Raw genomic sequence first — 23,603 nt, forward strand, 5'->3', positions numbered from 1 at the left:
CTGTAGCCCCATCAGAGTATTGGGCTACATGGACCAGATACCTGGTATGCACATCTTTCTGTAGTTTCTCTTCCTTGGGAGCAGGGACCTACCTTAAGCTCTGTAAGGTCCCATGTACTCTAATGACACTCCATAAATAATAATAATAATAAATACAGGATGGTTATTGCGATTAGAAAATTAGCAATTTTAACTTGTAAACTTTGTAAGTTTTTCTTTGTACATTTCAAGATAAAGTTACTTACTTATTAAGACAAAATAAAATGCAGCTTCACTGAAGAAGACATATGTGTTTCAGAAGTGACCAACTGGATGTGGGGGACTACATCAAATCTGTGAATGGAATCAACCTGACAAAGTTTCGCCATGATGAGATCATTAGTTTGCTCAAGAACGTTGGTGAGCGGGTTGTATTAGAAGTGGAGTATGAGCTGCCACCAGTCTGTAAGTAATGAGTTGTAAATATGAGTGAGGTTAGCAGGAATGCTAAACTCTCAATAGTTGTTCAAAGTTAAAACTGTAGTGTTGAATTGTATCACATTTCATAGGGTAGTACACAATTATGATTTTTGGCCCTTGCATTCATAGTTGAGATGAGAAGTCACTCAGGTTTTTCAGGTGCTGAAAATTAGCTTCTTTTTTGCTTCTCCTCCTCACATTACCCGTTGATTCACTGAAAGGTGTCTCTTTATGCAGTGTGTTCCTTACCATTAATATATGTTGTTTGCTTCTCTGATCTTGATCAATCACTAGCAAAATTCCCATCATTGCAGTGGTTATGTATGTGTAGACAGAAGGAGCCCTGGTGCAAGAGGGTTGCTGATGGTAGAGGAGGTACCTACTACCTTCAAGTAGTAAGCAGGTTTCCCACATATCATTGTCCCCATGAGCAGCACTTTATATTAGGGGTGTGCACGGACCCCCCCGCTCCGCCCCACGGGCCGATCCGAAAATTTCGGATAGGCCCGCTCCGCCCATAGTCCACTCCTCTTCGCCGCAGAGCTCAATTGAAGAAGCTGAGGGACTGCGGATGGACGTAGGTAAGGGAGAGGAGGGAGCATTGGCGACAGCATTGGCGACAGCAACAGCGGCAGGGCCCGGTAAACCCCACTTACCTTTCTGGCGGAGCTCCAGATCGAGGCAAAGGATCCACCTTCACCTTAATCCTCTTCGCCACGCTCCGCAGGCCCCCCCCATCCTCTTCGCCTCCGCCTTAAGGGTAGGCGAAGCCCCCCGCTCCACTCCTGCTTCTCCGGTTCGAGGAGAAGCAGAGCACATCCCTACTTTATACTTACCTTTATAGAAGGAAGTAAAAGCACTCATTTGGGGACACCTTGGAGGGGGTGCTCATCCTGCCCTTCATGACCTTCATGTCTGGGATGAGTTGTTAGGGTCCAACCCACCCACCCACGCTTTAACTATTTCTTTGTTGACTTTGCCAATAGAACCCAATCAGATTAATAGGGAACAAGAAAAGGAAAGGAACCTCTCGTGCAAGCACTTGAGTCATTGCTGACTCCTAGAGGATGTTTTCTTGGCAGACTTTGTAGCGGGGTGGCTTGCCATTGCCTTCCCCATTCGCAGTTACCCTTCCCCCAGCTAGCTGGGTACTCATTTTACTGACCTCAGAAGGATGGAAGGCTGAGTTGACCTGAGCTGGCTGCCTGAGAACCAGCTTCTGCTGGGATCAAACTCAGGCCGTGGGGAGAGTTTCGGCTGCAGTAACTGCCACTTACCGCTCTGCGCCACACGAGGGAACAAAATCATCTTCATTTATAGAGTCCTGTGTTGGCTTCCATCTTTTGGACATATTAAATCACACACGCAATGCCCCCCTCCACACACACACACACACACTGATGTAACTTGATCTTCATACTCAGTACACCAAGTCATATGAATTAAAAATGCAACTCAGCATGCAGTTTCTGAAATCAGTGGTAGAAGTGCTTGTCTCTGTGTGTTGGACTGTAGTGTATGAATTTAATTGAGTGTCTTTTGTTTTAGGTGCTGATGGTTGAATTAAATTTTGTGTGCTTATTAATGCAGCCAAACTGCAGTGCTCTATTTTTGCTGTTGTTTGGTGGCTGCTGTGAATAATTAAACTTTCGGAGCTGAATTATGAGGTTTTGATTAACTAAATCAACCTAGCATTCAGTGATCTTAATAGGTTAAACACATTTATTTTGAATCAAACAACTCTGTTTGCTCTGTTATATTATGCTCACTATACATGTGATTTTTGTCCACTGAATTGAAAAATGAGTCTGTCATGCTACATTACAGTTACAACTGTAACTATTTGTTTAAGTTTTGAAAAATTCTGACCTTGTACATGTGTACTTGGTAATGAGACTGAATGATATGTGTACTGTCTAGCTAATACTGGCAATATTTGGTCAACAGTTTTTGGCCAACTGGTCCTTATGTTAAATCATGCCACAGCTTTTTTCACAACACAACACAACCCTTTTATTGTGAATTTAGCAAAACAGAACAGAAAATAAATCGTAGAAAAGAAAAGAAAAGAACAAACATTACATTGCCAATGTTGACAAATTGAGATATAGAATTGGAGAATCTTGGTTTAACTGTTAAACTTCTCACCTGTAAATTTGGAACAATAGTGCCCTGTGTCATATGAATAGTTTGAGACTGAACACAATATAAGTAAACATGCTGAAGATAGGAAATCTTACAATACAAAACCCTTAATGCTGCATTGCTACCACTTTCTCTAATCTGATTCTAGCTTTAGAATTAGTAGCACTGGCTACAGATTCTGGTACCTAGAAAAAGGCTGTAGTTTCAAAATAAATGTTGATTTACTCGGAAAGCAATTGAAGGACTAATGAGAACATTTGTTTATTGAAGAGTTACAATTGTGTAGGTACTGTCTATTCTGCTTGTCATAGAGAGAGCCCTTTTATTTAGGCTTCAGAATACTTGGAGCTAATACTTCAGAATACCCTTGTTACCACCTGAGTTGTATCTGTTTGGTTCACAAAGATTATTAAGACTGAACTACATTTTTAATTATGTGCATTTCATTTGAGAATTGCTTTCCCTCTTCATTTTTATCTCACCAAATCTGAACAGTCCATACCTTCTATTAATTTCCTTCTACAACTGAAATTCTTTGTTTTGCCTATTGATAATGAATTATTACTGTGAACAAATATCTCTTTTCACAAACCGAACTTTTAGCTTCCATTGCTATGTCTTTGGATTTATTGAAATAGTTACCTTGTACTCTGAAAGGAAGATGCCCCCCCCCTCAGCTTTGCATTGAAATATTAACTCACAAAGTATCTGCACTGAACCTTTCTACCGTGTTTATTTCCATCACTTTGCAGTGTCCCCTGCCCCATTGACTGGCTATTATGAGCAATGTAGGGGCAGTGGAGGCTGGTGGCTCCAATGTCTGTGGGAAGATGAATCTGCTCTGCGTTTCAGCCAGAACCAGCCAGAACTCTAAAGGAGCTCTCCAAAGATGTCTCCTTTTGAGTTCTGACTGGTTCTGTCTGAAACTTGGAGTGGATTCATCGCCCCACTGACATCACAGCCACCAGCCTCCACAGTGCAGGGTTCCACCCATGTACTTTTTCTGTGTTTTGGGGAAGGAACATTGCTCTGTGCATGCAGCACATATCAGGCTCATCCCTGGCATCTCCAGGTAGAGCAGGAAAAGCTCATGCCTGAGGCCCTGGACAGCCACTGCCAGTCATCAAGCACTGATGAACCAACAGCCTATTTCAGTATAAGGCAGCTTCCTATATTCAAAGCCCTCTCCCCTGTCCCCACCGATAGGGCATTGGAGGGGAGTGAGATTCTTCCCAAGCTGTGTCCCAAGCTGTAAGCAATCTTCACACCCTTCTGTCTCATCTGATCCCCTCATACATTAAGATTATTCCATTGTTTCAACACAGAGTTTGTAGCTCAGTGTGGCTGCCTCTGTTGAAATCAGAGTAATTCTTTTTGTAGAAATATAATTGACCCTCTTCAAATGTAACAGCGGCATCTAGCAGCAAATCGTGAGGTAATTACGCCACGAATTGCAGGGATGTTCATCATGCCCAAGTCGCTTCCTGGAACAACCTATGAATTTGGTGTTCTTAGGTTGTTTCTGTGATATCAAACTGGGGCACTTGGAGTTGTTCGAGGATGAAACAAGCCCAAGTTAACCCATGGTTTCTACTTGCAAACAACTCCAAGTGCCCCAGTTCAGATGTCACAGAAACAACCTACGAAAGTACAAATGCCACATTCAAAGGTTCCAGGAAACCAGAAGCAGTTTCTATGTGGCTCAGATGTAGTGCACGTCCCTGCAATTTGCAGGTTAATTAACCCACAAATTGCCACTGAATGCTGCAGCTACATCTGAACAAGGCCACTGTCTTGGAGGCTGTTTGTTATCTTAGTTTAGTTTTGTTTGTTTTTCCTCAATATAAAACTAAGTGGTTTAACTATATTAGAAATATTTTACTATTTACTGTAACTTGTAAACTTTAATTTTATTGTAAGTACGATAATCAGAAAACATGTTTATCTTTCAGCTGTACAAGGTTCAGGTGTCATTTTTAGAACGGTTGAAGTTACTTTACATAAAGAAGGGAACACTTTTGGGTTCGTAATAAGAGGTGAGTTCCCTATAATCCTTCGTTTCTCAAAGTTTTTGATATTGTCCCCACTTCCAAACTTATTCTGCCTTCTGCTCCCTCACTCCCAACACAGCACCAACCAATTGACCCACAGCAGACCTTGTAAAGATCCCTGCGCATATATTAGCATGCATGCAGTCTTGGGCTGTGTGCCAAGATCTGCAGATTGGAGTACTAATCTAACAGTGACATTGGGCTATTAACCCAACAGTGACATTAGAAAGAGGAATAAATGAAGATATCTGTGTCTGCATATTCTAAAACCACATACAGGTAAACACCATTGGAACGAACTAACAGCTGTTCCAAAATCAGGCTGAGGAACAGTCAACCCACAAAATCCCATGTGAATCAGTGAGAATTCCATGAGAAGGCATTCAACTTACTATCTCTTAAAAGCTGAAGAGGAGATAGTGTCATCTGTCTTAGGATCCCATATCACCCTGGAATTGTATGTTCTCCGTTCAGGTGTTCCTTATGACTGACAGTTTGAGAATCACTGCCCTAGCAATTTCTAGTTTTGATAAGAACATAATCTAGTCCAGCACTCTGTTCACACAGTGGCCAACCAGCTGTCGACTAGGAACCCACAAGCAGGACACAGGTGCAACAACACCCTCCCGCCCATGTTCTCCAGCAACTGGTATATATGGGCATAGTGCCTCTGATACTGGAGGTAGCACATAGCCAGGACTAGTAGCCATTGATAGCTTTCTCCTGCAGGAATTTATCCAAACCCCTTAAATACTATGGTGGCATATCTATAAAGCAAGTGTGTGTCAATATTTTTTCTTTGAACACTGAGGGGGGATATTATCAATTAAATTGATATGCCACCATAGTATTCCAGGTAGCTAACAATCAGAATTAAAACACAGTAAGCAATAAAACACACATGACAAATCAACTCAGTCCGAGTCAGATAATAAAATAACAAAACACAAGTCAACAACTAGTTAAATACTGTGAGCATTAAAAGGGACAGATTAGTTGAACAGGCCTCAAAGGCCTGTCTAAATTTACAAAAAAAGTCTTGGCCTGATGGCAGAAGAATGCCAAAGAGGAAACCAGATGAGTGTCCCTTGGGTGGGATTCCAAAGCAGAGACACAGCCCTTTCTCATGTCTCTGCCAAACACACATTGGACTTTGGCAGGACTGAGTGAAGGGGCTCTCCAGATGATCTCAGAATTTAAGGAGGCTCCTATGGGAGAAGATAGTCTTTCAGGTAACCTAGTCCCCAAATATTTAGGTTGTCTATGCATCATGACTTCCTATTTTAACTGTGCTGCTCAGGATTCTTTAAGCTCAGAATTGTTGTAATAAGAACTTTGTCGTGACTAAGTATCATTCCGTTGCTTTTAATGGGACTTGGAGTGCTTCCAGATGAGGTTTTTATGGTGGCCTCACCCTGCCTCATTCACAGATGTTTACAGGGGTTCAGATATCTTCTTCTCATGACCCTTCCATGTTTTCTTATAGCTTCTTCCATCTTAAGGAGGAAAAGATGGAACAACACCTTCTAATTGTTTGCAAGAGGAAACCTTTGTCTGGAAGCATCTAAGAACACAATCTTAAGCATGTTTAGACAGAAAAAGTCCTAAAACTCCCAGCATTCTCCAGTCAGCAATGCTGGGTGGAGGATTCTGAGAGTTATAGGGTTTTTTTCTGTGTAAACGTTCAAAGGATTGCGCCCTTGAACTAACACTGCAATTCACTACAGACAAAAACAGTTTGGGGTTATTTCATTGGCTTTATAGTGGGGCTGTTCACATAACACACTAATCCACACTCAGTGATTGAGTGTGGGTAGTTTTGAACCATGGGTTATTTGTTGAACTGTGGGTTAGCATGTTATCTGAACGCAGCACATTTTCTGCAGGATGGGTTATCATGTCTGAACGCAGCCAGGGTGGCTTGTTAACTACTCTGAACAACCCAACAACAAACCATGGGTTCTCAAGGTGGCTTGTTTGAGAAAATAAGCTGCACTGCATGCTTAATAAGCCACTTGGCAGCACACAGACAACACAATAACCCAGGTTCAACACACAACCCATGTTTCAAAACAACACACACTCAATCACTGAGTGTGGGTTAGTATATTGTGTGAACAACCTCTGTTTAGTGTTTTATTGGGGAGGGGAAAAGGATTTTCTGTCTGTGCATGCTGCAGATTTTTCTAGATGGTTAGTCTGGAAATGGATTTTATCGAAGAAATGGTAAGAAAAAGGTGCCTATTTCATTCTCTTTCCTAGGTGGAGCACATGATGACAGAAATAAATCTCGTCCTGTTGTAATAACATGTGTTAGACCTGGAGGGCCTGCTGACAGGTATAATTCATCTTTTGCAGTCCACGTACACACATACGGGAGAGAGACAGAGAAGAGAGAAAGATACAAAAAGAAAAGGGAGAAATGATTGTGGGGAGGTGCACAAAAAGACAGACATTTGAAAAGCACAATAGACACATTCAAGTTGAATCCATTGTACCTTATAAATTATACGTTTAATTGTAAGAGTAATAATAGGCATTGCACAAGGCAGTATGGTATGAATCTTAATTGAGAGACTCAACTTGTTTTGTTAAGTGGGGTTTAATTAAAAAAAATACTTTAAGAGGAATAGAGCACATTTCGCAATATGCAAGTTTAGTTTGTTGTCTTCTACCATGCATATAGCTTAGTTTCAAGATGATTTCTTTCATTTCAACATGTTATTACAGCTTATGTTGATGTCTTACTTAATAAACACATTAGTAGTAGTAATAATCATACTAGTATTTCCTCCGAGGAGCTAATAAATGGAGTCTTCTCCCCAATTTTATCATCACAACAACCCTGTAAGGTAGGTTAGGCTGACAGATAGTGACTGGTCCAAGGTCACCCCATGGATTTCATGGTTGAATAAGCATTTAGCTTATGGGTCTTTTAGCTATGTAGACATGGGGGAAATATAGTGAATTATTGAAATCTCTATTAATATTATGTCATTAAAAGAAATTAACTAAAGGATGCTTGCCTGCAGTTAATCAGCTTGATTCAATTCAGCACAGTTCCTCTAGCCCACTTGCCATACTGTGAAATCATGAGCAATCTCTAGCTTTCCTGCATCAGCTTAGGGCTAAAGTGGGCACTAAATATGTGCAAACATGCACTCAGGCCCCACTCCCAAGTGTACCTGTGCTACCTCTGATGAGACAGGGTTCATTATCGTGGGGTCTGTGTAAGTGTACTCTATTGAACATGCATACAAGCCCCTATGCAGACTTTTGCATGTGTACATCACCTTTGGATCAGGACAAATACTAAGAAAGAAGAGCAGTCCAGAAATCTGTGACTTGTGTTCTCTTCTTCCCCGTTTAAATATTTACAATGAATCCTGGGATGTGCCAGTGAATAGAGTCACTGGCTACAGTCTTCCTTTCTGCACTTGGTGCACACAGGAAGTAGAGGCTTTGTGGGTGGATGACAGGAAGTCTGAGAGGGCAGCCAAGTGAGGTGAGGCCATGGGAAGTAAGATGACTGTTTCTCCACCTCCGTGCCCTCCCTCTCGCTAGCTCTTCAGTGGTGGCCAGATGATACTAATGTCTTCCAGTTGTACATCCAGCAATTCAGGACTTTGCTCAGAGCTACTCCTGTTTGTGGTCCAACAGCTGGTGTGAGTGAGGCTGGGTCCCTGGGTGCCTCAGCAGAGGGCTTGCCGCCATCAAGCCATGCAGCTGCAGAACAGCAAGCAAGGCAATAGATGAAGGAATAGTTCTACCTCCTTCTCCTCACCTCTTTGCTTATTGGCCACCCCTCACTAGCCAGTTACCCATCATGTTTTGTGTCCTTCACATATGGATGGCAAAACAATAGCCATTCTCTTTTATCATTGAGAGCATACATACCAGGGCCATGAAAACTAGTCTGTTTGTTTCAGCTTGTGCAGGAAAGGAAAATGGGTACTTTCAAAATCTATGTGGAGGAACTGAAGGAATTATCCTTCAATATTTGCATCTTTTCTCATTAAAAATGTTAGAGACTGCTTTCTTTGATAGTAGTCACAAGCACTGGCTGAGGGCCCTCATCTCTTAGAATTGCAATGAAGGTTTGTAAAAGTCCATTCATAGGCCAGGTTTGCTCTTGTCACTGCTGCCCATGCAACATGCTAGAAGGGGTAGCAAAGTGGTTAATAGCATATATGGTAGGGAAATGGCTACAATGCTGTTCTGCCCCTGCACCCAACAACAGTGGAATTGCTATGTTGCCATCTAGATCTGCTGCAGGGGCTTCAGCTCTTGGCCATAAAGCAATGTGGATGCCCTGTGCATTCTATATAGCATCCTGAAGGTGACCTAAGGCTAATTCACAGCTATGGAACTGATTTCCTGTGGAGAGTTAGCAAAACTGGAGCCTCAGCATCTTCCAGAGGTAGTGTTAAGACCTTTATATTTAGGCTGCCATTAATGGCCAGAATTAAGCAGGGGTGAAAATTTTGCTAATGTATATTTTGATGTAAATCTATAATTCGTTTTGCTTCAAAAAAATATCATTCTTTGGCCTTTCAAGGTATTGTGGGGTTCATGTTGAAACAGGCACATATATGTTAGATGAGGGAAATTGTTGTGACAAAAGTAATACCTAACAATGTTCATGTTCCTTAGTAAAGTGCCAGTATTTTCCCACCATTGATTTTTGGATGAAAGCGATTCCCTTTTCCTGGTGACCCCTGAACTGTCTTGCTGCCAGAGTAGATGTTAAGAGACAAGACAGTTCAGTCGGATGTCAGGAAGGGGCATTAGAGGATCACTTTGCATGTGACTATTATCTCCAAATCACATTATATTACATTAATAATGACTGTTCTTTTGATCTTTTTTCAGAGAGGGTACGATCAAGCCTGGTGACAGGTTGCTTAGTGTTGATGGAATTCGGCTTGTTGGAACGTCACACAGTGAAGCCATGAGTATTCTCAAGCAATGCGGGCAAGAAGCAACTCTGCTCATTGAATACGATGTCTCAGTTATGGGTACGTTAAAATGCTGAGCTTTCGTTCTGGGAGCCATCTGTGACATTTTACTGTCCATCCTTTAGAGGCTACTTGAACAATGATTATGACCTGTTATGCCTCTAGTAGCACAGATATTCCCATCAGCAGCATCTCATTAATCTTTCTAGGTTCGTGGAGAGGTGAACAGTATTTTATTGTAATTTAGAGCCTGGCTATTTCATGGTTTTGTAGACTGAAACCATACCACAGCTCCTATCAAGGTGGTAACTTTCTCAGTGATTCAAGTTATACAAAGCCGGTAATGGCATGTAGATAGTTCTCTTGGATCAGTTTTTTTAAAAGGCTGACACGGTATGACATGAAGCCTTATGTCCATTTGCTGACAGAAACAGCAAAAAGACGTGTAAAAAAGCATGCATCCTGGGGACCTTGTGTGAGGCAGCAGAAAGGAAGATTCTGCTAATATAGGCATTTATGTAGAAAATATATTTGTTCAAGAGCAGCAGATAAAGTCCCAAAGTGTGCTTTCCCCTCTAACAACCAAAAACATTGTGGTTTGTCTACACTCTCCTTAGAATATTTAGGGAAGGTTAAATGTATTTCAAAGTTTGTAAGAGAAATAGCCTGGCAACTGCATCTGTCTTCACAGAGAATGGTATGAAAATGTTGACCTTAATTTTGTAGCCTATGGAAGTTGCACAAAACAGCATGGACTTTATAGCTTTTTCATTTTTCATGGTAGACCTCACACAAGGCCATCGACAGGAAGATTAACTGCATTTTCTTATCAATAAGGGATTTAAAAGTCTCTTCAGGAACAGGAAAAATATGAGGCCAGTCAATTGGCTTTGTGAGATTATACCCACGGGACCCTTTTCCCGCTGATATCCTACACTGAATCTGATTACTCTGTACAGGAGTGTAGCTGTTACTAGATAATGGTGTAGGTAGGAGAATAATATGAAAAATTACTGCATGGGACTGCTAACCTTCTAAAACTTTCATATTAGAAATATTGATCTGTGGCTAGTCAAATAGGTTTCATAATAGAAATTCTGAAATGCAACTAGCAAAGTAGATTTTATAATGGATTATGTCAGGAACTAGATTACTTAAATTCAAGGAAATGTAAAACTCATATTTAACTCCAAAAGACAACTGGATTTTTTAAAATTGAAATATGCATGTTTAGAACTGAAAATATCATAGACTTCCCCAGTCAAAGAATAAAACATTAGACTGATTCAATAAATAAATTATGTCATGGGACTCTTTCAGACTGATATTCCCTCAAAGAGACAATGACTGGGTTTGAACAACATGCCATGGCTTGTTGTGGGGTATTTAACCCATGATGAGCTGCTGAACCCACAAGCACCATGTTGCATATCCAATCCAAGCTCAGGGGTTGTTGTGTCATGAAAACCTGGCAAGCGTGGGTTTACACAGCACAACAACCCCTAAGCAGAGGTTGCATGTTCAAAATGGTGACTCACACACACACACTGCAGCCTCACCATGGGTTAAATAACCCACAATGGACTATCATGTTGTGCGAACAGTCTGACTTAATCATACATGAGTTAGATCGATTAAAATTCAATGGGTTTCTGCTCAGTATGATGAAGTCTGGATCCGATCTTTTAGGTTTACAATTACAGGAACGTTGATGCGGGACATGCCTGAATAGATCTGTTTAGGATTATGATGGACAGCTCTTCTTTAAGAACATACGTAGCTGGTAATATTAGGCTACTTAGCTACACAGTTTCAATAAACTTCAGCAGCTTTTCCTCAAATAATGAAAAGTTGGCATAGGTAACTCGGCAATCAGTTGTTGTTCACTTCCCAGGTTTCCTCCTCTGAACACAGATCTAAAATGGAGACTTCCCCTTTTAATGGGTGTCTTCGGAGAGAGAATTGATCAAACATTAGACAAAGTAAAGGGTGACTAGGGGGTACTTAAGAGATTGCCACCTCACTTCAGGTACGGGTCACCTGCATCCTAGACTGTGGACTGGCAGGCATTCCTACATTGCCCTCTTTTACAGAGAAAATTTTGTAACAAACCAGTGTGTCATTTTCAAAGCAAAATATTCTATAACTTGTGTTTCATAAACTAGCTATCCTCTTCAGTCTCTAAAGGCACTTTTTTCTACTAGTCTGGAAAAAGATCATAGAATCATAGAATAGCAGAGTTGGAAGGGGGCCTACAAGGCCATCGAGTCCAACCCCCTGCTCAATGCAGGAATCCACCCTAAAGCAAACCTGATAGATGGTTGTCCAGCTGCCTCTTGAATGCCTCTAGTGTGGGAGAGCCCACAACCTCCCTAGGTAACTGAATCCATTGTTGTACTGCTCTAGCAGTCAGGAATTTTTTCCTGATGTCCAGCTGGAATCTGGATTCCTGTAACTTGAGCCCGTTATTCCGTGTCCTGCACTCTGGGAGGATTGAGATTATCTTCATCACTTTATTATTCAATGTTTGTGTTTGAACCACAGACTAACTTGGGTGATTCCATGAATGCACTAGCAGCCTGTTTGTTTAGAAATGTTCTGTCTTTATGGGAGCAACGTGGATCACTGTGCATACTTAACAAATACATCAAACCACAAGTAAAAGTTGAGGCAGCAGACAAAAGAGCAGTCAAGAATACTTAAAGCTATGTTTTAAAAGCCTGAGTAAATAAAAATATTTTGCCTGGTGCCTGAAGGAAAGCAAAGTTGGTGGCAGCAAAGCCTCCCTGAAGAGGCATGCAGAGGAGGGCATAGGGAGATGGACTAAGATCATGGACAGGTTGGTATGGGAGGAGGCCCTACTTCAGGCTCTGGCACTGACATGGTTCACACATAATGCTAACACATGGTTTATGGTTTGTTGGCCTGCCAAGGGTTTGTTTGGCAAACGATCAAACAAACTTTTGTTTGTTTCTCAATCTCTTGGTTGGTTGTTTCTCTCTTCCCTACATCCCAAATCACTTTGTAGCATTTACATGTTAGTAATATAGTACTGGCATGTAAAGTGGCTGGTTTTTTTGGGTTTTTTTACTATTTATTTATTTCATTTCATTTCTATAGTGCCCAATAGCACAAGCTGTCTGGGAAGTTCACAAAAATTACTGCTGTTTCCCACTGCCTCTGTAGCCTGGTGAAAAATCATGGTTCTGGGTTCACTCATAAGTTTAACAACCCGGAGTTCACATCCCAACAACAAATCGCAGGTTCACCAAGGTTTGTTAGCACAGCCACATTTACACATCATAGCAACCCAGAATTCAACTAATCATGGGTTAAATAAAACATGGGTGAGCATTATATGCAACCCAGGTACTTGTCTCCATCACAGAAAGAAAAGCAAAAACCAATATTAAACATTGGCACAATTTGATGTACCATAATGTAATATTTTGTAAGCTAAAATAAAATTAACTCTTCTTACATTCCAACCATATCCAATATGGCACATTCTTACAAAGTCATATTCAATTAACTTATTACTATAGTAAATTGTAAACCTAGTATTTAAATGATTAAACTCCCTCATTCTCTACTGGATTGCTTTCAGGCAACATTCTTCTTTGTTCTATTTTTGTTATCAACAAACAGAAAGTTATAGAAAACAAGGAGTACTATTAACTCATCTATAGGTATGCAAATATTGCAATTATGTCTTACCTTTCTAAAACTTCAGATCTTCCCCAAAGTGATGGAAAACAGTTCAGTTTGTATACTACAAACTTGCAAATGGTTCTAACAGGCCCAATTAACATTTATCTCTAGCACTTTTGAAACTGAGGCCTCATTAAAAATCAGTTGCATAAACATTGTTCCCTGTAGGAGACAGACTATAAAGGTGAAATGAAATTTAATTATTGCCAAATAAGTGCAAATAAAGTTTCATTATCTGGATTAAAAAGAGAGAAGTACAATTCATATTCTTTAGAAAACTACTTACAATACAACAATATGTTAAAGCAGTCCCCACTTCCACAAGCAGCGAGAGATTCTGGGGCAATACTATAAGACTTAATTTCCTTTGGATGAAAAAGTATTGGAGACTTAGTGACCACATTCAGACAGTGGCGGAGTTCACATGATCAAAGTCATCCACAGTAGCTTAATGCGGGTGCCCATTTTGTAACACAATCCCTGCTTGTAGTCTGTCATGTTGTCCAAACCTAGCAAGGGAAGGTTGTTGGTGTGCTTAACAAACCATCCAGAATCCATGGGGTGTTTTAGGGTTTTAACCATGCCATTAACCCACCTTCACTAAGTTCAGGTGCCATGATAAGCTACATCCAGGAGTTGGGTTACGGAATGCGTGCCCATGGGTACGCCATTGTGGGTGATTCTAATGGTGCGAACCAAGTCAATCACATCTTGACTTAATAAGCCAAGATATATCTGAGCCTTTTTTCTTCACATGCACCCTCTTCACTTCTCCCTCCATGCTGTGCCTCAGTAAGTGAAGATGTCTCTTATTAACTATTTCCTGTTTCATCTGCATAGGAAACTATTATCACTAGGAAACTGATTACCAGTTTTGGAACAAGCCAGGATATTAAACCAATTTCAATCCATGATACCCTAGCTTGTTGTAAAGCTGCTTACTGTAATTTCATTTCATTGATTAGAAGAAATGGGAATTTATGGTTAATTAGAGGCTTCCTGATGTGATTGCTCACACTGAGATAGGAGGAACAAAAGGGTTACATATTCAGGCAAAAGACTAATTCATATCTTGCCATATTAAACTGAGATCTGAACCTGGGCCAAATAGTTCCTTTGTAATATGTTTCATTTACATATATATGAAGAACATATCAGAAGCAAACAGAGCCTCCTTCAGCAATCAACAGATCTGCTTATTCTGCCTAAGGGAGTCTCAAGGAGAGCCACTTGTAGAATCCCCACAAAGGCTGAATCTCCAGATAGAAACTCTACACCTTTTTCTGCCTCCAAAGTCAAACTGCAAGCTGCCTTCATTTATCAGAAATACACAACACTGGTCTCACACCCACCCACTGGCATCAATGGAAACTCTCAGCCCAATAGACATAGGAAGTTTGAGGGGGGGGACTTCCATTGGGACTGTGGTAGAGGGAGAAGGGTTCAAGTCTCCCTCCCTGCTGACTCTGATAACGTATCTTGATTGCAATACACACACACATACATGGACATCGGCAATGTTTGTTTTTGAAAAGCCAGCCTATTACATGCAATACATTTAGCACAACTTGTAGTACGGCCCTGAATGGTTAACAGCATAAGAAGTGTTCTGCAAGGCCTTTCTAGTCTAACGTTCTTCTCCCACAGTGGCTAGCCAGATGCCTGTGAAAAGCCCACAAGCAAATCATGCGTGCAATGGCACCCTCCGGCTCATGTTCCCCAGCAACTGATACTTACTGGAGGTAATATGTAGCCATTATGACCGTTAGCCATAGATTGCCTTCTCCTCCATAAATATGTCTAATCTCCTTTTAAAGCCATCCAAATTGAAGGCCATCACCCCAACTTGTGACACTGAATTCCATAAATTGATTAAGTGCTATGTGAAGAAGCGGCATTTTGTTTTGGCCATCCTGAGTCTCCCAGAGTTCAGCTTCATTGGATGGCTCCAATGCACTTTCTCCAGCCCATGCAAAATTTCATACGCCTCTATCATGTTCCCCCCCCTTACCTGCCTTGTTTTCTAAGCTAAACAGTTCCAGACATGGTGATTTTTCCTCATAGGGGAGTTGTTCATTTCCTTTCATCACTTTAGTTGCCCTTTTCTGCACTTTCTCCAGCCAAATGATATCCTTTTTGAGGTAAGGCTGCAATAAGTGGAGATAAGTGTCAGACTGTAAATTGAAATTAGGTTAATTTCCTCCTTAAAAATGACTTAGCACAATGATTGCTCAACCTTTAATCCAATCATGTGTTAAAGATCTTCACGTTTCATTTTCTTATGAAAGCAACAGAGGAGTATGCAGTTTTGGGGGGTTTGGGGTTGGTGTAGTTGAGGTTTAGATTAACTGCTGGCAAACTTTTAGTTGGATTAACAGGACTTCTTGCTGCCAACCTGACATGGTAGATGGCATGCCATATTCTTTCCCAGTCCTTACATCAGCCTTCTCCAACCTGGTGCCCTCCAGGTCTTTTGGACTTCAATTCCCAGCAAACCCAGTCAGTATGACCAATGTTCAGAAATGCTGGGAGTTCTAGTCCAAAATATCAGGAGTGTACCGGGTTGAGGAAGGCTGATTTACAGCATTGATCTAGCTAGAATTTAAAGTGGAGAACATGTACCAGCCATTTTAAAGATTAGGTGTTGTTGTTTGGGGGGTCCTCTTGTTTCATTTAATGTATAATGCTCCAGCCTATGAAAAAGCCATTTAAAAGGGATTGTATGGGGTTTGCCTTGGGGAAGTAATTGTAAAGAGATTTCATCTGCCTTTAAATTCCTAAATTTAGGTAGATAGCAAAGAAATGAGTGGCTTTAATGAGAAAGGTTCGTCTGTGTCTTATTATGGGCATTAGAAATAGATTAAATGACATTACTGGCCTTCTGTATTTTTATAAAGTCTGAGGTAAAAAACTGAATATGGCAGATGATACATTTATTTATTTATTTATTTATTACATTTTTATACCGCCCAATAGCCGAAGCTCTCTGGGCGGTTCACAAAAATTAAAACCACAATAAAACACCCAACAGGTTAAAACACAATTACGAAATAGAGTATAAAAAGCGCAACCAGGATAAAACCACACAGCAAAGTTGATATAAGATTAAAATACAGAGTTAAAACAGTAAAATTTAAATTTAAGTTAAAATTAAGTGTTAAAATACTGAGTGAATAAAAAATACTGAGTGAATAAACTTTCGTCAGCTGACGACGAAAGCAGTACAGTGTAGGCGCCAGGCGGACCTCTCTGGGGAGCTCGTTCCACAACCGGGGTGCCACAGCGGAGAAAGCCCTCCTCCTAGTAGCCACCTGCCTCACTTCCTTTGGCAGGGGCTCACGGAGAAGGGCCCCTGTAGATGATCTTAAGGTCCAGGTAGGTACATATGGGAGGAGGCTTACATGAAAATGTATCAGTGTTTCCCAAGCAGGCTGGTAATTAAGCATTTCAGAGCTGTGAGGAGCTCCTCCACTAGGCCCATAATTTACTGCTTGAGAAACACTACAGTCAGAACAATCCAATTAAATATGTCAGGTATTTTATTGGAACTTCATGATACTGGTAGGCCTGTGCATAAAGATGGATTAAAACATTTCCACACATTTTGAATCACTACGGCTGACAGTAAAAGAGGTCTGAAATAACTTCACAATAGCATGCCACCTCTATCCTTTGAGCTGCAGCCGGTGGAGAAAAAGCACTATTTTCTAATAAACCTTTTCTGAGAAACCTGCAAATACTGTAGTCCAAAGCATGATTGATAGGTATTATTTTATTTTATTATTTTATTTATTATTACATTTATATCCTGCCTTTTTCATCTTGCAAAGACCCCAAGGCAGGATACATGATCCTCCCTCTCTCCATTTTATCCTCACCACACTCCTGTATGGTAGGTTAGGCTGGAAGTCAGTCCCTGACCCAGTCATCCAAGTGATCATCAGGACCAATTGGGACTAGAACTCAGACCTCCCAAATCTCAATCCAACCCAGTGGTTCCCAAACTTATTCAGGTAACTTGTTCAGGTAACCCCCTTGGCTCCACAAACTCATGCCCAGTGCCCCCTACCCTACACTATAAAAATCATTATTCAGAATAGCGGTTTTCAATGACCCACTAAGGAAGACAATAACAATAAAATTCAAAACAGTAACAATTAATTGAACATTTATTCGAAATCCAATTACATATTTTTAGTTTATTCAATTAAACATAATTGATGAACTTGATCCAGTGATATCATCTTTTCAAAGTCTGATAGTCATTTAGCAAGAATATTAGATATCACATTTAGTCACTAGGGTAGAGTACCTCAATATTCTGTAAATTCTTAATGTGGTGGGCTTGATGAAGTGATACCAGTTTCCCAGTGTCTAGTTTAAAGTCACTTAACATGAGTCTTAAATCACCACATTAAGTAATCTGGAGTCGATTTCTTTGCTTGGAGAGAAGTAGGCAGACCACACTAAAACCACATTCCACCAAAAATGATGTTGAAAATGCAACCAGGAGCTTCTGAACCGCTCTCCATAGTCCAGGATAGCAATCAGAAATTTCCTTCTGTAACCAAAACCCCTGGTACGATTTCTTAAACTTTGGCTTCAGCTCAATGTCATTTTGTAGCTCAATTGGCCCCTTTAAATGGGAAGTACCCACTGCAGGCTTGCCGAGGGAGGGAGGGAAAAGAGAGCGAACGCCTCTGTTTTGCAGCTGGCGTGGCAGGGCACACCAAGCAGGGTATGTCTCTTCATTAGCGTTTTGGTGCTTTTGAAACATTTCAATTCACCGTTATAAGGACTCTTCTTAAACGGTATTAATACATGTGTGGATTCTTCCCCTATATGGCTTGGAACCAAACTACCTTCTCCCATACAAATGTCTCTGGATTTTAAGACCTTCTGGAGAGACGCTTCTTAGAAAAGACCACCTCGAGCGCCCCCCTGCCACCCCTTTGCCTCTTAATGCCCCCCTATGCAATTCCACTGCCCCCAAGGGGGCGGTACCGCCCCCTTTGGGAACCACTGCTCTAACCCCTACACCACATTGGAACGGAGTTGCCAGTCAATAACGAATAAATTACATGTTTCATTAAGTACACTTTTAAAAGTATGCTTAAGGGAGCCACACTTCTTTTGAAGAAAAAACAGCTGTCCTGTTTGAGGCCCTGATCCATGGAAAATAGCAGCAGCCAAGATTAGATTTTTGGTAGTTTCTCTGTGTTGCGTGGTATGGTGTATATATATAATTTAATGGATTTCTTGAAGACAACAGTAGGTTAATGTAAACCAGAGGTGGGCAGTGTCTGATCCTCCAGATGTTTTGACCTACAAATCCCATGATCCCTCAGCATTGGCTATGCTGGATCAGGCTGATGGGAGTGGTAGGCCAAAACATCCAAAGGGCCTCTAGTTGCCTACCTCTGATGTAAACAAATCCCTTACTGTTTCTCTGTGCTTTGGTATATCAGATTAGTTTAGTTTACCTCTTGGTGCAGCATAATGTTTTAAATAGAAATGGATTGGACTATTTTTCATGCTATGAAGTCATTTGCATACCCATAAACTTTGTGTTCTGGTCACTCACTGTATTTAGCTCATGCAGAAATAGGAAATAACATCTGGATCCAGCCCATCTTTCTTTTCATGAGGTTTGTATATAGAAATGAATGAAAGGGCACTGTGAGCAACAGTATAGGGGCACAGAGTGAGGGAAAGCCATGAAAAGAAGCAACTGAAATAACAATTCCTTTAGCTCCATCTCATTCCCTACTCACAATTCTTTAGACAACGGGTTCTTTAGAGAATGACATGACCCTCCAGTTTTGCTTTTGGTGAGTTTTTTGAGCAGGGAAAATGCAGTATTATTTGTGAGAGATACAGAAAATGCTTTTTACACTTGTGTAATTGTGCTATTCTGCTATACCACAGTGCCACCTAGAGATTATGTAGTAGAAAAGTAGGAAAGAAAATGTTGTTCTTGTAGTGCCCAGATCTCAATTCTCTAACAAAACCAAAAGTAGATATAGCGGTTTAACAGCCTCCACAGTTGGCAAGCCAGTGCCTTCATGAAATTGAGGGGAGGAAGAGCATTACCAGCCTGCCCCATGGTTCAAATCCTGTGCATAAGGCCATGTCTACATTTTGTTCTCTGCATAGGAAGGGCAGAAGAGCAAAAGCAGAACTGCAGTTAATAGCCTAAGAAGGCTAATACCCTCACAAATATAAAACCCAAGTGCAGAATAATGGATGCCCCTTCAGTCCCAAAGAAATCTGCTCTAATAGAAGGGATATTGGTCAGTTAGAGCCATTTATGATCTAACTGATTTGCTCTGATGGCATTTTTTTTGAAGGGGCTTTCTTCCTCTTCTATCCTCTCCCTAGTTGTGGCAGTTCCTGTTAGACAAAACCTGGATATTCTAGCAATTGCATTTAATTTATGAGCACTGCAGCCCTTTATATTATTTATAGTGGTATGCACTTAAAGGTATGCTTTCAAGGCCAGCAGACATAAAATCTGACATTCCAGCTGTATTTTAACCCAAAGGCACAAATTATGCTGTCCCTTTCTGCTCTGCTGTTTGTTCCATTGGTGATGGAAAAACCCTGATCTCTTCAATATGTTTAAATTTCCTATTCACTTTCAAAAGCAGAGCACATCCATTGTTGTTTTGAAGTTGCACAAGTTGAGCTAATTTTATTGCAGCACGGGCAAACCAGAGCAATGCCTGAGTTATTGGTTTAGTACCTGCACTTTCTCTCTTGAGGACCGTCTTCCTAGTCTAGTCATCTTAATGTATGGATAGGATTGTAACGGCCTCAGCGCTTGTACTTAATAGGCCAACAAAATACTGCAACCATATGTTTTTCAGACATTCTGTGAAAGTAGGAACCATATAGAATGAGCGTGATGATGTTCCACATCATTGTTCACCAGCTGAAGGAAGCAACCAGATCCCATGTGTTTACCATTTTCAATGTTACCAGGTATGGGGTGAGAGACTGTGGATTAACTAGGGCTGAGCATCTCCAGCTATTCCGTTTCCCTGAAGGCAGCTACCCTTTTGGGTGGCTGTCAGAGGGGAAATAGCACTTTTGGGGAATTCAAGGCTGAGGCCCAGAAACTCTACTCAGCTGCCCAAGATTTGAGATCTGTTGGAGGCACCTTCCTCTGCATCCCACCAGAGACATGCATTATGATGGGGCATAGGAGAAGGCTTTCTCTGTTGTGGCACCCCGGTTGTGGAATGCCCTCCCCTTGGAGGCCTGACTGGTGCAGACACTGGCTTCGTTTTGGTGCCGAGTTAAAATGTGGCTTTTTATCAAAGCCTTTGAGGGCTAAATTTGCCTAAAGTTTTTACTGGTATTAGTTTGTTAATGGTTTAATATGTCCTAATGGCTAAGTGCAACCTCCAGTATCAGAGGCAATAAGTCTGCATACACCAGTTGCTGAGGAACATGGGTGCTGTTGCACCGGGTCCTGCTTGTGGGTCCCTGGTCGACAGTTGGTTGGCCACTGTGTGAACAAAGTGCTGGATTAGATGGACCCTTGGTCTGATCCAGCATGGCTCTTCTTATATTCTTATGATTTTGTCTGTATGCCATCCTGAGATCCCAATGAGATTGAGCAGGATACAAATGTTTTAATAAATAAATAAAATAAATAAATGAACTGCTTTGTGGGGACACCCTCCTACAGCGACTTCTCATGTCTAGGTGCTGAGTCTGGTCAATGTCTGTCATTGTCATGTCACCTTCCTCCATCAAGGAAGACATTGGCCCAGTTCATTGGCTTATTTATTTAAGCTATGGCCAGCGGCCATTCTGAATATTCAAGCCACAGCTGTGCGAACCTGGCAAAGGGTGTGTTGTTGCTGTCATTAACAAACCACTCACAGCCCATGGGCTGTTTTGGGATTGTGAGTGGTTTTTAACCATGGCAACAACCCATGCTGCACCAGGTTCACATCTCACAATTTATGAATAGCATGAATGAAAGGTTTATGGATAGCATGAGTGAAATATAGAGGGGGGGAATCACGCAGACATTTTTTGTGGCAAAATACTATTGTATTAATAGCCTTTGATGGCTGTAATGGATTATCACTTCTCTTAGAGACATAATACTGTCAGTTGTGCATGCATATCTTTATTATTATTTAAATTCGTACAAACTTAAAAATTCCTATTGCATAAAACAGAAGTGAAATCAAGAAAAAATATTAAAAGATCTTAACATTTTGTAACATTCCCATATTTCCTGTGTTATCCATGAGTGTCTTATCCCTCTATACGTTTTTATACAAATGCTTTTTTGTACTTGTGTAATGTATTTTGATGGTTTTTATTTTTTGTGAACTGCCCAGAGAGCTTTGTTTATGGGACAGTATAAAAATATAATAAATGAAATGATGTGCAACTAGATCTTTAGAATTAAATAGGGAGGTTACATCACTGCCCCCTTATTTCTGGTGACTTTTCTATTTCCATGTGGCTGTAGTGAATAGAAGCTAAGGGAACAGTAACCAGCCCTGCAAGCATGTGGCCTTTCTAAGATCAAGAGGGCACCGAACAGATAGGCTACAGTGTAGACTGCTTTGCAGCCAACCTCGGATTAAATAATATTAATTTTTAAATAGTTGTTTTATTATTTAGAAACTGTCCTGCTTTATCACCTGCACACTGTCTGCCACAGTTTACTGGCTTAATCCCTTCCAATGTTTTTTTGGGCATTGGGTTTCACACTTGATTTACCATGTTAAATATACATAATTCAAATTATGGAGGGGGACAGCTTTGACTTTTCAGCTTCCACTATTGAGATATGCTCACTGGTGGAGTTTCTGATTTTCCCACAAAACCTGGGATTCATAAAAGGTTGCTCTGATTAATGAAGCCTGAATTTAGCCAGGGTTATATTTAGCCAATATAACAGAGTGAACACTGCTATATTGATAAAAACAAATGTCAACATGAATACTGTAGAAGTTAGTGTAGTCAAGGTCTTTACTGAAAGTAGGCTGGTCAATATCCTCTGTGTGTAATTAGTAGGGTAGCATCTGCATAACTTTTCTAAAAACTGTACGCTCCTGATTTTTCCACACCACATTTTATTTCCTTTTTTCTTTTTTTAAAGGAAGTAGACCTACAATGGTCCCTTAACCTTATTCTCTTTCGGAGTTATAGTTTGGTTGGTGAAAGAATATAGAGAGATGCATGCTCCTGGTCGGCTTTTTGCATTTTTTAAAAAAGGGATATTATTCACTGCAAAGTAGACTTGTTACATTAAAAAGTCATTATCTCCATATAGGTAAGGAAAAAGTCCAACTTACCTGATTTATCTGCTTGGCATTCAGGCTGCGCTAGTAAAAAAATCTGTGATGATTAAAGGAAGTGCATTTACATGAAGGACCTCTCAGATGTAGTCTGGCAACATAGACAGTGCAGGCTTTACATTTTGTTGGTGCATTGCTTGTTGCATGGCCTGAGTTGCCTCTCTTAGATGTAGAAATGCAAATGGAAAAGAAAATCTAAAGGTCTTTTTTGTTATTTCTGTCTTGTGTGACACAAGACAGCAGAGAAAAGGGACAAGTGCACCTTTTGTGTGAGAACTGGAGGAGCAGCAACAGCAGATGGGCAAGGGATTTCCGTAATGCCAAGAAATGCCTTCTTTCAATCTTATGCAGGATTTTGTGTCAGGAAAATGGCAGATGTCCATTCCTAGCTTTCTTCTGCACTGAGTCTTTAGGCTAGTTCCAAATATTTTGGTTCAAGTTACAATCAATCTGTTCATCTAGATTTATTTTAGAATCATCAAACTGGAAGAAGTCCCAAATGGATCAAATTGTCTCACTCCCTGCTTTGAAACATTCTAAAGAGAAGCTTGGCCAAATGTTTCATGGAAACCTCCTCCATGGAGAATATTCAGTAGCATCCCCGCAAAGCCTATAGCATTGAGGAACTGCTCGTAAAGTTAGGAATTACTTCCTAACGCGTAATATAAATTTACATTTTGTGTGTGTTTTGAAACTATCCTATCCTATCATCAATGGAATGGTGAATTGTAAAAAATATTAACGTAATCAGGGATTCTCTGTTTATAGTCACTATATACCATTTACTCTTAGCTGATAGATACTTGTTGAGCAGAGAACCAGGGTGTTTTTTTAAAGGTATGTGGGATTTTGATGCCACGGCTTGAACATGCAGTACAATTAGGAAGAATTCCTTTGAACATGTGCAGAGTGCCTTGCCCTAACTACTGAGTAACTACAGCTGGTTT

The 23,603-nt window shown here is 40.7% G+C and overlaps 1 protein-coding gene across 2 annotated transcripts in view; it reads left to right on the forward strand.

The window, feature by feature from the left end:
• The window catches only part of GRIP1 (glutamate receptor interacting protein 1), a 278,909-nt gene that overhangs the window by 194,544 nt on the left and 60,762 nt on the right, over window positions 1-23,603 (forward strand). For both annotated transcript variants that reach the window (XM_063133916.1, XM_063133915.1), the window contains exons 4-7: window positions 299-444; window positions 4,557-4,640; window positions 6,918-6,993; window positions 9,528-9,673. In XM_063133916.1, coding sequence (XP_062989986.1) covers window positions 299-444; window positions 4,557-4,640; window positions 6,918-6,993; window positions 9,528-9,673 — 452 coding nt within the window. The remainder of the gene's footprint in view (window positions 1-298; window positions 445-4,556; window positions 4,641-6,917; window positions 6,994-9,527; window positions 9,674-23,603) is intronic.

The sequence above is a fragment of the Elgaria multicarinata genome, chromosome 9 (assembly GCF_023053635.1).
Source record: "Elgaria multicarinata webbii isolate HBS135686 ecotype San Diego chromosome 9, rElgMul1.1.pri, whole genome shotgun sequence".
NCBI classification, from domain to species: Eukaryota; Metazoa; Chordata; class Lepidosauria; order Squamata; family Anguidae; genus Elgaria; species Elgaria multicarinata.